The sequence below is a fragment of the Melanostigma gelatinosum genome (assembly GCF_949748355.1).
Source record: "Melanostigma gelatinosum genome assembly, chromosome: 5".
Lineage (NCBI taxonomy): Eukaryota > Metazoa > Chordata > Actinopteri > Perciformes > Zoarcidae > Melanostigma > Melanostigma gelatinosum.
Genome location: NC_136638.1, coordinates 546539 through 562148, shown reverse-complemented (window position 1 = coordinate 562148; position 15610 = coordinate 546539). Strand labels below are relative to the sequence as shown.

The 15610-nt window shown below is 40.9% G+C and overlaps 3 protein-coding genes across 4 annotated transcripts in view; 2 read left to right on the top strand and 1 right to left on the bottom strand.

Moving 5' to 3' along the window:
* The first annotated feature begins 250 nt into the window (after window positions 1-250).
* LOC306777349 (uncharacterized protein) lies at window positions 251-2680 on the top strand. 2 transcript variants are annotated; one of them, XM_079268427.1, is made up of 6 exons: window positions 251-512; window positions 587-715; window positions 1043-1236; window positions 1450-1597; window positions 1993-2197; window positions 2317-2680. In XM_079268427.1, the coding sequence occupies exons 1-6, from the start codon at window positions 300-302 to the stop codon at window positions 2637-2639; spliced, it is 1212 nt and encodes a 403-aa protein (XP_079124553.1). In that variant the 5' UTR covers window positions 251-299; the 3' UTR covers window positions 2640-2680. The 2 variants fall into 2 exon arrangements, with proteins under 2 accessions (XP_079124553.1, XP_079124554.1); XM_079268428.1 differs by lacking the exon at window positions 587-715.
* A 394-nt stretch (window positions 2681-3074) lies between these two features.
* On the bottom strand, window positions 3075-9369 carry LOC306777573 (uncharacterized protein; the record flags this gene model as incomplete). Its single annotated transcript, XM_079268736.1, has 6 exons — window positions 3075-3262; window positions 3529-3728; window positions 3937-4030; window positions 4203-4393; window positions 4525-4576; window positions 9114-9369. 6 exons carry the CDS (start codon window positions 9367-9369, stop codon window positions 3075-3077), a joined length of 981 nt encoding a protein of 326 aa, XP_079124862.1.
* Window positions 9370-15426: 6057 nt separating this feature from the next.
* LOC306777208 (F-BAR and double SH3 domains protein 1-like) overlaps window positions 15427-15610 on the top strand; it is a gene marked incomplete at both ends in the record, with an annotated part of 38416 nt that continues 38232 nt past the window's right edge. The window contains one exon of the mRNA XM_079268242.1: window positions 15427-15447. Within this exon, the coding sequence (XP_079124368.1) occupies window positions 15427-15447 (21 nt within the window). The remainder of the gene's footprint in view (window positions 15448-15610) is intronic.

Below are 15610 nucleotides of genomic sequence, written 5' to 3'. Positions count from 1 at the left end.
TAAAATCAAAAAAACTAATAATCGGTTTTGTTTTTTTGTTTTTCTGTTTTAAAACCAGAACAGAAAAACGAAATAACAGAAAATCAAAAAAACGACGTTTTTCTGTTTTGGAAATTAAAATGGGAAAACGAAAAATAAAATTAGGTGAAGGTTTGTTTTGTTTGTGTGATATTTTGATATTGAACGTGACCCGGAACCGGAAACACTATGGATTTGTTTTGATTTCCACCCGCGAAGAAGAACAGGCAAAAGTCTTGGGAAGCGCCAACAAGTGGAGGAACGAACGGGCCAGGAACGGTATGGCCGCACTTGAGCCCTACTCTGGCTTAATAACTCAACTTTTTGAGAGTGGGAAAACACATGATGAAATCAGCACCGCTCTGCAGCGTTTCGGTGCTCCACAGTGCTCTGTCATGTCCGTTAGGAGGTTCTGCATGGCACACAACCTAAGAAGACGAAATCATGTCTCCGACACTGAGTTGGAAACTGCTGTGATTTCTTCAATATACAGGGTATGTGATTAAAATCTTGAATGAGCATGGCATCTTTATCTGTTGGAGAATATTCATTTACCTATCTGTTTTAGACGGGTCCATCCTATGGCCGTAAATTTATGACAGGATACCTGTCTTCAATCGGCGTGCGTGCCGGGGAAAACAGGGTTGGGAGAGTCTTACGAGAAGTACACCAGCCTTACCATGATTTGCGACGACATGTAAGTAACGTAGGGAGTTATATAAATGCTAAACACATGAACAGTGGTGGAAAGTAACTACGTACATTTTTTTGCTATACTTGTACTATAAGAGTATTTGATCCTTTCCACTAATGTTACATTTCATGGAGAAATATATTACTTTCTACTCCCGTACATGACATGTTTAGTAATGACTATCTTAACATTACATACATACGCGTGTGTGTGAAGAATTGTAATTATATTTCAGAGTTATCAACTGATGTCACATCATTATGATAACATATCATCCAGCACTACACATAGGAATGAATCATTTTTAATTATGTTTATCTTTTTTTAAAGGGTGCTCGTAATCTGAATCCCATCCCCTATCATGCAGAGTATATGGGCCACAAAATTCACATGGATCAGAACGAGAAGCTTGCCATGTTTGGAGTAACTCATGTGGTGGCAGTTGATGGCTACAGCAGCAAAATTGTTGCAAATGCTACCATGCCCATAAAAAACAATCTCATTATTTATGAGGAGGTGTACAAGTGAGTGATATAATGTCAAGGCAAATGTATTTAGTGTTAATGTAATTTTGTTTTATAAGGCTCATCATATCAAACTGAATTTTTATGTTTTTTCAGCAGATCTTGCTATGCATTTAATTCATTCAATGTAATGTACTGTATTTGACTTCTTCCATGTATGTCTGTGACACCAAGTAGTCATGTTACATTAACATACACACTCATTTGTTCCAGATCTGCAGTGGTTACCAATGGGATGTGGGACCAAGTGAGAGTTGACCATGGGAAGGAGTTTTATTTGTGCCTTTTCATTCAGGAAATCTTTTCCAGGCACAGGCATAACCTCAGCAGGCAACCCTATGTCCAGACTACATCTTCCAGGGTAAATGTTTCTGTTTGTACTCAAAATGAAGGGCTCCAATAAGAACATAATAAAGATAAAACAATTGACATTAATACATAGGTCTATAAGATATAAAATAGGGCAGTCATATGACATTTAAAAGACAGCAGTCTCATTATGACCTGTATCATTAGCTGGTACTTTCATTTACAAGTTATTTGTTGGTGAAATCAGTTCATATGGCTACAGTGCATGGTTTTCTGTGTCACATTCATGGATTTCCAAATGGAATATGAAGGTTGTTTAGAAACAGAATATGACAGGATTTGTTGGCAGTTTTGATCACAGTAATTAAGATACGGAGCAATTACCAGCTAATATAAACATTTGATCTTCCTCACTTATTTTTCTAACATATCTTGTGTTCACAACAGAATCTAAGGGTGGAGCGGATCTGGCCAGAAATAAATAATCGTGTCAATTACCCACTAAAGCAGGCCTTGGTGCACCTGGTTGACCAGGAGGCCATAGATATGCAGGACAGCACTGTGAAATTCTGTGTATCAAACCTGACGTGCCCACTCAGCCAAATTGGGTTAACAAGGGTTGTAGAGTCATGGAATGCACATAGGATTCCAGGTATGCAAATGTCCATCTAAATATTGTGAATGAGTAATGTTAGCCTGTGCTTTTAAAAAAATGGTTTTAAACAAAACAGTAAACAATATAATTTAAAAATCCTTATTTACTTTTACCAGGCAGAGGAATACCTAACAGCTTTGCAGCAGGAGGATGCCCAGCCAAAATATCAGAGGACCTGCTACCCACTGCTTCTGTTGCTGCAGACAGATATGAGCAGGAATTGGGATCCTCTCTCAGCAGGGAGTCAACGTTCGGTGTGGACCCTTTTCACTCTGAGGAGGACAGGAGCCGGGCAGAAGAGGACTTTGCCATTGCCTACCCTGATCTGTCTGTCATTTTTGACAGTGTGGTCAACAGTGACTATACGATTTTCAATGAAGCCCTTTTCTGCCTGCTGAATGTGACAGAAAGGCATGTAGGAAATGTTTTGATGGTGTGACTGCATGTGTGTACTGCATGTGGACCACTATTTTTGTCAAAATAAAAATGTACACTGAAACAGTTCTAAGAAATGTCAAGAACATTTTATTGAATGTAAATGTAAATGTTAATTTGAACGTTACCATATAAAACCCTTTTAGCTTACTATAAAAATGGAGTATATATAAAAATAGAAAACATATATAAAAATAAAGTACAAAACGCAAATAATTTCTTAAAACAAAATTAAAATGCTTGTAAAGCATGAAAATATAAAAAATCCTTCCAAATAAAGATACTTGTAAGCAATAATAATAAGCATTTTGAACAATTAAAATGCATATAAAACTGACAGGAGCAGATACTCACAATTGAATTAACTATTTGAATACATCACAACATTGAAACAGTTGTGAAACAGAAAACAAACTAATAGAAATAATTGTTAGTGTGATCAAAGAAATAATGTGTGCAGTGCAGCCAGTGCATCGTCCAGCCCCACCACTGACTGTTTGTTGGCGTGAAACTCAACATCTCTGCACTTTGGGCAGTAAGTGTGGCTTTCCAGCCACTTCTCCACACAGGCACAGCAACCCAGGAGACTTTTGCAGCAGCTGCTGAATATGGGCTCCTTCATAGGATCTGCATGGACAAAGTCAAGAAATTACCATTTCATGTTGCCTCCATATGATTTGACATCTTTTCAACATCCTCTTGAATAGATGTTCACAATGCATAAGTAAATTAATTCTGCTTTACCATATGTTTAACATTTGTTGCTGCTTTAAACAAAAAATATGCAACAGAGAAAATGTTTTCCCTCCTGTAAATAACACATTTGAATTAACACTAACAGAGCACTGAACATTTTAAAGCAAATACAGACGGTCTACCTCTAGGAACAGTACCTCCACAGATGATGCAGGCAAAGGCAGCCTTCACAGCTGCAGCCTGATGGTCGTTGAGACAAACTGTTGTGTGCGGGTTGGCCTGCACAAACTGGACAAGTTGTTTCAAGGTCCTGGAGACTTCCTGTAGACCCTGGGATGCGAGAACGACCTCCTCAATTTGATCAATGACCTCAGGGAGTTCTGTGTCCTCATGACGACTGAAAAATAAACAAAAGACAGTGTTAAGTGTGTATTCACCTGGACATTACAACATTGACAACATACTACGGAAGAATAGCTGTTCTAGATTTGAAGAATCCTTTCCAAATTAATTATCTCAGGCCAATCACAGCACATCAGCTGTGACCTTTGATAAGTAATTTATCACAGGCATTATGTTGACATGCATTTAGGATGTTTAAATACCTTTCTCTCCTTCTCTTACTCCCCCGTAGCCTCTGGAGCTGTTCCTCTGGCACGGCATAAATCTTTCTTGCATGCTGTTTCCAGAATGCAGAACCTGCATGGATGGATTGGTATTAATATCTATTAACAACACAGGACAATTGTTTTGGATATGAAGTATACATGATGAAGAATATGAAGTTTAGACACTGAAGGTCACCGATGTCTCAATATGTTCAATATGTAACTGACATCATTGAATTATAATGTAAAATGTTAGTCTGTACCTCTCGTTCCTTCACAGTCAATTATTTCATTGCCATGGTTGTCAATTAACACAATTGGCTCATCCTGGCCCAGGGCCTCAGCCACTTTGGCCCTTATACTGCCCACCGAAGCCTCGAACTCAGTGAACCTGACGGCCACTGTCTTCCGGGTTTCGGGTTTACCGTCAACCACCTCTGCTATTAAGATATTCCTAAACATAAATGTAAACAAAGCATTTAGGCCCATTTACAAAGCAATACACCATTTTCCAAAACTATGTTGTACTTACAGACATTACAATCAAACAGAATTTGTAATGATGAACGTTTTTAGTGTATTCACCTTTGCATCATCTTTGGTCCAGTAGCTCTGGGTGCAGGCTGAGGCAGAGATCCTGAGGAAGCAGATGCACCACCACTGTGTGGGCGGCGAAATGCAAAGTGCACAGGATTTTGCCAGGAAGCGCCCTCATTAGTGGTGTCCACCCCATGTATTTCATAGTGGCCACTGATTTGGAGCTCAGTGATTTTGAACACACCATCGTGTCCAGGGAGTATGCCTTGGTTGTGGTCGTCGGTTAAATAAATGCTGTCTGCACGGACCTGAAATAAACATTTTGGAAAACACTTTGAAATGATGTGCATAAGAATTACATGACACAGTTATTACTATGACTGTACACCTTTTAAAAACATGAGGAATGGTTACGACTGTTGTCATCAAGTGTCCTTCAGTCCACTAAGTAAGATTTATTACACAGTTGATGTTGTTTGCAATGTCTTTATGACAGCTTTAGATTAACCATGGCAATTTACACACACACACACACACACACACACACACACACACACACACACACACACACACACACACACACACAACATAGCAGGTCTTATTATAAAACTTTAAGAAACGATTTAGCTTTATGTGTTAACATTAGTATTACATTATATTGTCAGATGTGGTTGTTTTTGACATTGTTTATCATGAGAACGTTAATGTCATAATTGTGTTCTGAATATTTTACTTGGCCTAAACAGTGGCACAATTTGGACTTGTCAACCATAGACTCTGATTCAAGAATGCTGCAACAGTTCATTGAAAGATCTCAATCTAATGAGATTTCCTACTCAATCTAAAACACTAAATAAAGTGGCCCTCTCCGGCAGCGAACGCGGTGGTGGCGAGGAGGTCCACTTTTAACTGAAGCTTTGACTGTAACGTTAGCTATAATGTTGATTAAAAATGCCTTACCTGAAAAACCATGGCGATTTTTTCTACCGTGAGATCCTCTGCTGTCAAAGCGAGCCGCCTACTCCCCCGAAACAAAAGGTAACTCGCCATCACCGCTCTTCCAGGGTTATGACGTCCCAGCATTCCCTGGGGTTCCGGGTCACGTTCAATATCAAAATATCACACAAACAAAACAAACCTTCACCTAATTTTATTTTTCGTTTTCCCATTTTAATTTCCAAAATCAAAAAACGTCGTTTTTTGATTTTCTGTTATTTCGTTTTTCTGTTCTGGTTTTAAAACAGAAAAACAAAAAAACAAAAACGATTATTAGTTTTTTTGATTTGATTTTTAAACGAAATAATGAAAGAACGAACCATACACGGATTCAGGAGGATGACTTCAGATGTTGTATAATGTCTTCTAGGCTTCTACGGTCGATTGAATGAAATTGTGTCATGATATTTGAATGGATGTTATTCAGAGATCGGGACAACACATATCCTGTGGTTGGTGTGGAGGCACTGACTGCTTGTCTAATTTTCAGAATTTTGTCAGTAAAAAAGGTGGCAAATTGATTGCATGCCCAGGTGGATTGGAGTTCAGCAGCTACCGACACTGGAGGGTTTGTTAGCCTGTCGACAGTAGCAAATAAGGCGCGTGTATTGTTCTTGTTTTTGGTTATGATGTCAGAGAAGAATGACTGCCTTGCATTTCTAAGTTCCAAATTATAATTGCGAAGTCTCTCTTTATAGATGTCACAGTGAACCTGGAGATTAGTTTTTCGCCACCTGCGCTCAGCTTTCCGACACTCTCGTTTCTCCATTTTGACCAACGTAGCATTTCTCCAAGGAGATCTTTGCTTACCGGAGACAACCTTCACTTTAGTTTAACTTTAAAATTGAAGCCATCTACAAGCTCATTGACTGAGAGGCAAGAGAGGGCTGGTGTGGAGGAGAACTTCTGAATAAATAGTTCACTGGTGTTTTCAGAGATGTAACGCTTTGTCACAACCTTGGTTTGGACATTTGTGTGCAAGGAGATTGCACTCTCAAAGAAAACACAGAAATGATCAGAGAGTGCAACGTCAGTCACAGCAACCTTGGAAATGTTTACACCTTTGGTGATGATTAGGTCCAGAGTGTGCCCCTTGTTGTGGGTGGGTCCTGTCACATGCTGAGTCAGATCATAGTTATCAAGGACACCACATAGTTCTATAGACTCTCTGTCCTGGGGATTATCAACATGGATATTAAAATCACCAACAATAACAACACAGTCAAAATCAACACAGATTACAGACAGCAGTTCAGTAAACTCATCAAAGAAGGTTGCACAGTATTTAGGCGGTCTGTAAATGTTTAGGAATAAAGCTTGAGTGGAATTCAGAGCCACATATTCAAAAGAACTAAAATGACCAAAGGGCATCTGCTTGCATTGAAGAGAATCATTAAATAAAACAGCAACTCCACCTCCTTTCTTATGCGCTCTTGTTTCGCTCATGAAACTGAAGTTGGGAGGTGTTGCTTTGAGGAGATAGCTGCTTATCCAGGTCATCAGCTGGAGATTTATGATCCTGCGACAATGGAGCAAATCTGTTTTGAAGTTGTAGGCTTGGTTGTTGTGGAGGTATTTTGCAGGTTTTACTTTCCTTAGCTGTCCTTGGCTTTGTCCGTCTGGGTGCAGGGGTTGAGGAGGAGTTCTGCCCGTGTGCTAGTGCAGGCCAGTCAGTCGCATAAGATTCATTATCTGCTCTGTCCTCCTGTTTCTTGGTAGGCCTGGTTATGCTAGTTAGCTGTGTCTTAGCTTGCATTTGTCCAGTGCTTTGAGTCCATGGTAGAGTGGTATCATTCCCATACAGTCCATTTACTTCCGCGTTTACTTCTAGTCGGTAGATTTTTGTTTCCAAGACTGCAATCTTCTGTAGGAGTTTGTAGTAGTCATCCGTGGAGAAGGGAGGCATCTTGCTGCGACTTAGCTTTAGCTTAGCTGCTAGTTAGCAGTAGCCAACAATCCAAATAGCTCGACGACTTTCTGGATTTGTCTTCACTCAAACGTTGAAGAGTGATATATGTGATATATCTGGCACGATATATGTAATATATCTGGCAAATTGAAGCAAGAAAATGCAAGAAAATGCAAGCAGAGGCAAGCAGAGGCAAGAGCAAGCAGCAAAGCGACTGCACTCTCTCATCAAGGTCAAGAGAATCGGTAGATTCAGGGATTAATATGATACAATGTTGCAGTTGCCCCTTTGTTCGGTTTGTGTTCACACTGCAACATTTAACAGCGGACTAAATATTGTAAACAAACGCCACGCGGGAGCAAACTGTTCTCTCATTGGTTGCTTTTTTTTTAAGGTGTATGCGTGAACCTGGTCGGGATGTGGAAGGGGGTGCCTGGCCTAAAAAGTTTAGGAAGCGCTGGTTTAGAGCATGGACCCTTAAGACTTTTTGTGAAGTCTAAATGTGAAAAATTGTATACATCTAGGAAACGTACTGCGAGTCGAAATGTTGTAGGGGGAGCTATCGAGCCGACTTGCCACTCTGAAGCTTTAAAACCATAATATGGAATGAAATTTTGGGCTTTAAATCTGTGTGCCAAGTTTGCTTATGTTTCGAGCATTTTTTGCCACTCAAAAGCACCTTCGTTTTTCACGGCATTCGACGAAACATCAAAAGCTTCATGAACTGGCATTATGAACTTCTTACATTTGTGTGGAACTAATTTGATGTTGATCAGATTTACCTACTAAGAGAAAAAAGCCAAAGTATAGAGACTTTAACTTCCTGTCACCAGTAGGTGGCGCTATGACTATTGTACATAATTGGACTGTAGATGTCTTCAAAACTGGCACCACGGCAGGAGGCAAGACCATGGGCCAGGTATAACCACTATCCACAGAAAACCGTGAAGCGAGACAGCACAAAGACTCCGGGGAAGAAGTAAAGTCAGTAATGTGCATTAATGGCATCAGTACATCACTTTGTTTCACTGACTTCCTCCCCATTCAAACTGTGTACTGCCCAACTCGCTATTTTTGTTGTGTATCTTGTATGTGAAATGGCCTAAAAACTAAATTTTATAACGTTGGGCTTCAGCGACAGCCCATAAACAGTCTCCAACATTAACTAACACATATGTTTATGTTTTCCGTTGGCCCATGCTGCTACAGCTACAAGCTAACGCTACCAGCTAACATGCTAATGCTACAACAGGGGTCACCAACCTTTTTTAAACTGAGAGCTACTTCAAGGGTACCGAGTATACGAAGGGATACTTATTTGATACAAACTTCCTGAACAACAAAGTTGCACAGATTACCTTCATAATAATATATGTGAAGAGACTGTTTGATCACATGTCAGTTCATTATTCCTCACAATCATTATTAATAATGATTTCCACAACTATGATGGTATAGCTACACATACATATTTAAACATGCAACTTTTATTTCTGTTAATCTGTTTCAACATTTGAAAGTCAGAGGTATCACACCTCTGATATTTTTGTATCATCACGTGATCAAAGCCGGTTACTGTTGCACACAGCGCCTGCTGGTGAATGATCCAGTGGTGATGTAGACATGTTGGGAAGTCTGGGTCACCTTTGCATTGCGCAATGAAGCCTGCATGCCGGCCCGTCATCGCGGGAGCCCCGTCAGTTATCACCGACACCAGCTTTTCCAACGGTACCTTTTTCTCCACAAAGAAACGAGTAAAAGGTCTCGTCTATAGCCGAGCGGGGATCCAACCCTCCGAGGCGCGCGAGCGTCTTCGGGCGCCCGCGTTCAAACCTCTTGTCTGGGCCTTTTCGGTCATATTGTGTTGGCTTGCCTCTACCCCCGCCACCGCTGAGTTGTTGCCCCGTGGCCTGTTCCGAGGATTTACGGACCTGACGACGGGGTGCACTCGCGGCGAGCGTCTGGCACCAACGGGAAGCGCCCGCCATTCGGAACCTGAAAACCTAGTGCGGTGCGGCGGCCTCGTCCTGGCTGTCCGCCGTGCGCCTCCGGTTCTTATGACATGAAATATTGTCATTTTAAAATCTACACTAATGCAAGTGTTTTTGATTAAAAAAGAACAGCAGCTACAATTTTAGACGGAGCTCCATGGTGACGAGTGCTATTTTTATAACATGCCTTGCCAACAGGGTGCCCGCGGGCACCCTGTTGGCAAGGCATGTTGGCAAGGCATGTACCTCTGCGCTACAAGCTAGCAGCCTCGGCCACATTGTGAGCAGCATAAAATGATACTAATGGTGCTAATTTTGGTTTGCAATATTGGAATCCAGTAGTTTAAGTACTTACAAAGTATGCCGTTAGCGTGCAGCCTCGTGTTTATTCCATCAGCTCGTTCACTTCGCTCCGCAAGTCCCGTGCCGAGTTTCTCTGAGCCAAAGTTCCTGCGCATGCATGTTCCAGCAGCATAGACATGTATTTTACATGAATGTACAGACAGAATACTCTGCTCTCATTATGATTGTTGGCAGCACACATTCATAAATCCATATTTATAAGGTTTTATATGAAACATTAAAGGCGTTCAAATCACGTCTTCATGTAGACCACAGTTCACTGACCAGTGTAATATTTTGAGAATTATGTTCAAAGTAACCATCATTATCTCTCGTTCAACCTACAACTGAACAAACCATCAACATTTTCGTTCAGACCGAAATTCAACCAGTTTTCAACCAGAAATCCACGAGGAAATCCTGGTTGGTGCTCACCGGGTTATGTCCCATACGTAACGTAGCTACGTAACAAACGTACTTATTGAAGCCCTAATTGTGATTTTTAACGAAACCTAAACAATTTGTTTTATTGCCTAAACCTATCCAAACTGTGACCATTTGAAACGTTAACCTTGTGTTAAGTGACTGTTGAAACAGCTCAACTACATCAAATAAAATAGTGAAATTTAACACGCATATAGTTCTGACCAGTGGTGGGCCGTCAGGGCCAGCAAAGCCTTCGCAGTTTTATGGCTGGGAATGCGTTTCATTTGCCACTGAGCGTCTTGGTGTTTGGAGCTACGCTGGATTTTCTAACCTAAGTTGCCTAACCAAGGCAACATTCCCAACAACACACCATAGCACGACAGGACACTTACAAGCTACGGTGCTTTTGAATACTTTTTCAACCCAAGTGGATCTACAACTCAACGAGTTCGCAGGAGGACCTCTGGCTGGAACTGAACCGCACCGATGTTCTGTACAACCGCGTCATTAAACTCTTTGTTAACAAAGAAAGGAGGTATTTTCTCCCTGATCACGTTTGTGTTTGACGTATTACAAATACGTTTCTCATCAACATATCTTTGCCGTACTCTCGTCTTTATTATTGTTCTGTGATCTGCCTCGCCTCTACCCCGCCACCCACGAGTTGTTGCCCCGCGGCCTGTTCCGAGGGCTGAAGACCTGACGATCGGGTGCCTCACGGCGGGGGCGGCTGGAGACCTCGCGTCCCGGCGCCAACGGGTGAGCGCCGCCACTCGGAACCATAAAACCAAGTCCCGGATTTCACCCGGGGGATATTCTGGAGGTATTGTGACCGGGTGATGTGCCGAGAGTGGCGGGGTGTTATGGAGGTATATATTACAACTCTGTGTTGTTCCCGTGCGTGAATGAGCGCATTTCTGCCGGAGACAGGCGGCGTGTTGTGGTAGTATTCTGACCGGGTAATAGGGAGAAGGAGAGGCGGTGGTGGAGAGGGAAAAAATGTGAAAGAGATGGTGGAATGTATGATTGGAGAGAGAGAAGCGAAAAAGTTGGACGTGATCCCGGTGTCCAACAACACTGTCGCGCCGCATCGATGCTTTGTCCGAAGACATCCTGGCTACATTAGTCGGTCGCGTGAAGAAGAGTGAGTTTTACTCTCTGCAAGTAGACCCCAGTGAGCATTTTTTGGTTCAAAACACGTTTAAAAGACGTCTATGCCCGACGTTGAAACGACGTTCAGAATTGGTTCAAAAGTGAAAGTTTTTTCGCCGACTATTTGTAGACGTTGAACAGACGTTCACGCTTAGACCAGATTTAAACGTGATTTGTAATACTATAATTGTTCGTCCTCTACATTGTGCTAATACTAATATATCATGATTTAGAGGCTTACTAAGAAACCACATCCACATTTATCAGTTGAAAGCCAGTATTGGACATCACGCTGATATCTGGTCTAAACGTGAGCATTGAATCAACGTCTACAAATAGTCGGTAAAAACCTTTCACTTTTCACAGTGTATTAACCGTGTATTCAACCTCACCGTGTATTCACCGTGTATTCAACCTCACCGTGTATTCAACGCCGAAATGCTTACAGTCCTTCTGGGTATAGAACACATCAACAGTTTCCACTGACAGGACAAAAGACCAAGTGACACAGCAACAGTTAATTTGTATTTATTAAAGCACAATATAAATATAACAATGTTCTTTATATTAAAACATAATCTCCTTTTCCTTCTTTAAATGTCGTTTTCAAAGCCACACAGGAGCCGGTTTCAGGAGATCTGCCATATTTTCAAGCTGGACATCTGTAAATAAAACAAGTATTAGAAAAACATATTGACTTTGACCAGTTTTGAACGTCTCTACACCGGAGACCATAGACGTGTCTTCAACGGAACAATGCTGACCTGGATATTACACAATATTGTTTATATATTGCCATAAGCCAAACAACAATGTTTTGACCATGATCTATTAACGTTAATACAGTACATTAACTAACACACATGTCTGCTGTGTACTGTTCGTAAACTGCTAACGCTACATGCTAACAAGCTAGCAGCCTCGCCCGCATGATGATCATAACATGATATTAATGGTATGGTAATAATATTTCGGTTTGCAATACTGGAATAAAGTAGTTCAAGTACTTACAGAGTACGTCGTTAGCGTGAAGCCTCGTTTATTCCTCGTTTATCCTCGTTTATTTCGTCAGCTCGTTCACTTCCTCATCACTCAGTAAGAGCTAGCTAGCTCAAACCTTGTCGTGTTTCCAGCCTCTAACTTAGAACAATGCAGAGTCTGTGCGCATGCGTATTCCAGCAGTAAACACTGAGTTGTAGTTTAGTGAACATATACAGACATAATGTGCTCTGCTCTCATTATGATGTCCTGTGAGCTTCTTGTTGACAGCACACAGTCTATAGTTCCATATTTACGACGTTTTATATGAGACATTGAATGCGTTGAAATAACGTCTTCGTGTAGACCACATATGAACGGACAGCGGAATATGATTTTGGAGAAATACGTTTAAAGTAACCAAAATCGCGTCTCTTTCAACCTACAACTGAACAAACCATCAATATTTTAAAACAAATTTGTGTTTTGTGACACGTTGATATTGTTACCGTAATTTAGCCGGTTCAAAAGACGGTTAAAATACGTCTTAGACGTTCAGACCCCATATCAACGCTTTTTCAACCAGAAATCAACGTTGAAATCCGGGTTAGTGCTCACTGGGACGAGTCTACAGATGTGGCCAATCTGGCCAATCTTCTGGTGAACGTCCGTTACCTTTCAGAAGGCACGGTGCAGGTTTTTTGTCTTTTTTATCTTGTAAACAAACGCCACGCCCGAGCAAACTGTTCTCTCATTAGTCCGATTTCTATGCGGCTCTGTTGCTTTTTTTTTTTAAGGTGTGGTGGGATTGGGGGTGCGTGAACCCAGTCGGGATGTAGAAGGGGGTGCGTGGCCTAAAAAGTTTGGGAACCGCTGGTCTATGGTGTCCTTTTTATGATATGGTGAATATTGTTCCCTCTGATGTGAATAATATTTGAATGACCCGTGCTCTTTAGTCTGTGGCAGAATGCGTGTTTTAGCGCCGCAGTTTTGCTGGATTTATTTGTCATACTTTGTTGTCATACAATATACATGAATACGCACATGATGGGATGCTTCATCATGAACGGACAATGCATGTAGTCAAAATCAATGTAATTAACACAATGACAAGAACAAACTCACAAGAACCAGTCACATATATTAAACAATATATAGACACTGTATAGGACTTTCACTGGGATTTGAAACAATGTTATTCCTGCCAAGCAAAACATTGTCAGCAGACGGCACTCATATGTGGGCATCAGAAGCTAAAGTCAGAAGAGCAGAGGAAGCGTCAGTGCGTGATGGGCAATGTTCCCTCTAAGCTGCGCGCTTGAGCAATCGCGCACTGCTCGCACATTCTCAGCGCACAAGAAAATCTATGCAGCGCATAAAATAAAATTCAACATAAACGTATTAATTAATATCTAATATTAGTCCTAATCTTATCTAATCAATTAAACCAATAATAATAATAATAATAATAATAATTTTGTTTTCTGTACTATTTTGCAACGTAACTCAGTGAGTGACAGGTGTCCAGCCAATGATACGATTCGGTTCACTTACGCTACGCAGCCAATCATAGCATTGACACTATTGCCCTGCCCATTCGCGCCGTGCAGGTTAGCTAGCTATCAACAGTGCGGCGGAGTTACGAGACGCAAATGCTAACTCCTTATCATGGCGAAACGAACGGGCAGCGACACATCCACTCACCAAGCCATTGGAAAAAAGAAATGTGGTTCTTTTAAGCTTCCAGTGCAGATTGTGAAAGAGGATTCAGTTTAATGAATCGTATCAAAACAGCACCCAGAAATCGTCTTGAAGTGGCACATTTGGACCAGCTGATGCACATAAAGTCAAAGCAAGAAGCAGACGAAGCCATCAACCTGGACAAAGTGTACAACCATTGGAGAAGTGAGAAGGACAGACGTGAAAAATAAGGTACAATTTAAGTCAGATTTGTGCATATTCTAGTGACATTTATTAAGATTTTTTACTTATGGATATTAATCATTAAATTATGTTACTACTAGATAATTTATGGGTAGTAGAAATGATAATAAAAAACTGAGTAATTACATATTTTACAGACAGAGTTACAGGAATTTACACTGTAACACAAGCTACAGCACACGTCATTGTGCAAAATGTGAATGTGTTTTAATGTGAACAAAATGTTATGTCTGAAAGGTGTATATGTATCATTTCTTCCAGAACAGGACCTCACACAGGCCAAAGCAAGACTCTTCCCATGGCCAAGCAGGACTCTCACATAAAACATACTACACATCTCATGAACAACAAGATTTTTGTCTTTTTCCTTTAAAGTTTGTCAAATCACTTATATTAAAAGTAAACTAGTGAAAATTGCTGCTGTAATTTGATTCTTTTAATAAGCCATGTAACTTGCTATGATCCAAGGTTTTGAACAGGTGTGATACTGGTGTGTGGCCACAGCGTGCACATCTGATGTTGCTCACAGTGGTCCTCAGTGTGCTCAGGGAGCTTGTGTGTATGCCCAGACACATGAAAAATTAGAGGGAACATTGATTCCATGTGTAGTTGGTATTGAAGACTTACAACTGGGACTGCTCTATGGAGAAAGGTGGTGCATCAGAGGATATTTTTGAATTTTTTCAAGTTTGTCTTAACATATTGTACACCAAAAAGCAATTACTTAAGCTGTACCCGTGGAAGACATAATCTGTCCAAGTGCTGAAGCCTTGTACTGCTTCAGCTGAACTTCTTCTGAATGAGGGCGGTGAGTTTGGCCCAATCGATTACAGTGAAATTGCTTTAAAACGGTCTTTGTGGCCAGACTGACTACAAGAAATAATTAGAGCAAACAAAAAGTATTTCTGGGCATGTAGGAGATGTTTTTAGGACAGCATGAATTTTTTTTGACATATCTGTGCTGTTTTGTGTTGAAGGCAACATTGTGACTTTGTGACTTGTCCTTTTGTTTAATGATGTAGCCATTGGCTTCTGCTGCCCTCTGTAGGCTTTCTTCAAGACAGCACCACAGATAGAGAGAGACAGAGAGACAGCGAGGTTTGGAGAAAGAGAGACAGAGACGGCATGCATGCAGCATGCGCAAATATTAGGGAAGTAGCAGTAATGTAACATATTAACAGAGACAAAGGGGGACACTTTCAGCAACCAGCTATGCAGCCACCACCCAGAAAGGTAAGGTACCGTAGACTATTGTGCAAGAAGATACATATTAATGTTGTTTACTGATAACACACTTTTTAAAGCTTTCTAATGAATACAACAATACATAGTTTGCTTTCAAGAGGTACAGTAGGCGAGCGAGGTTTATGTTGTATATATACTATATTCCATACAT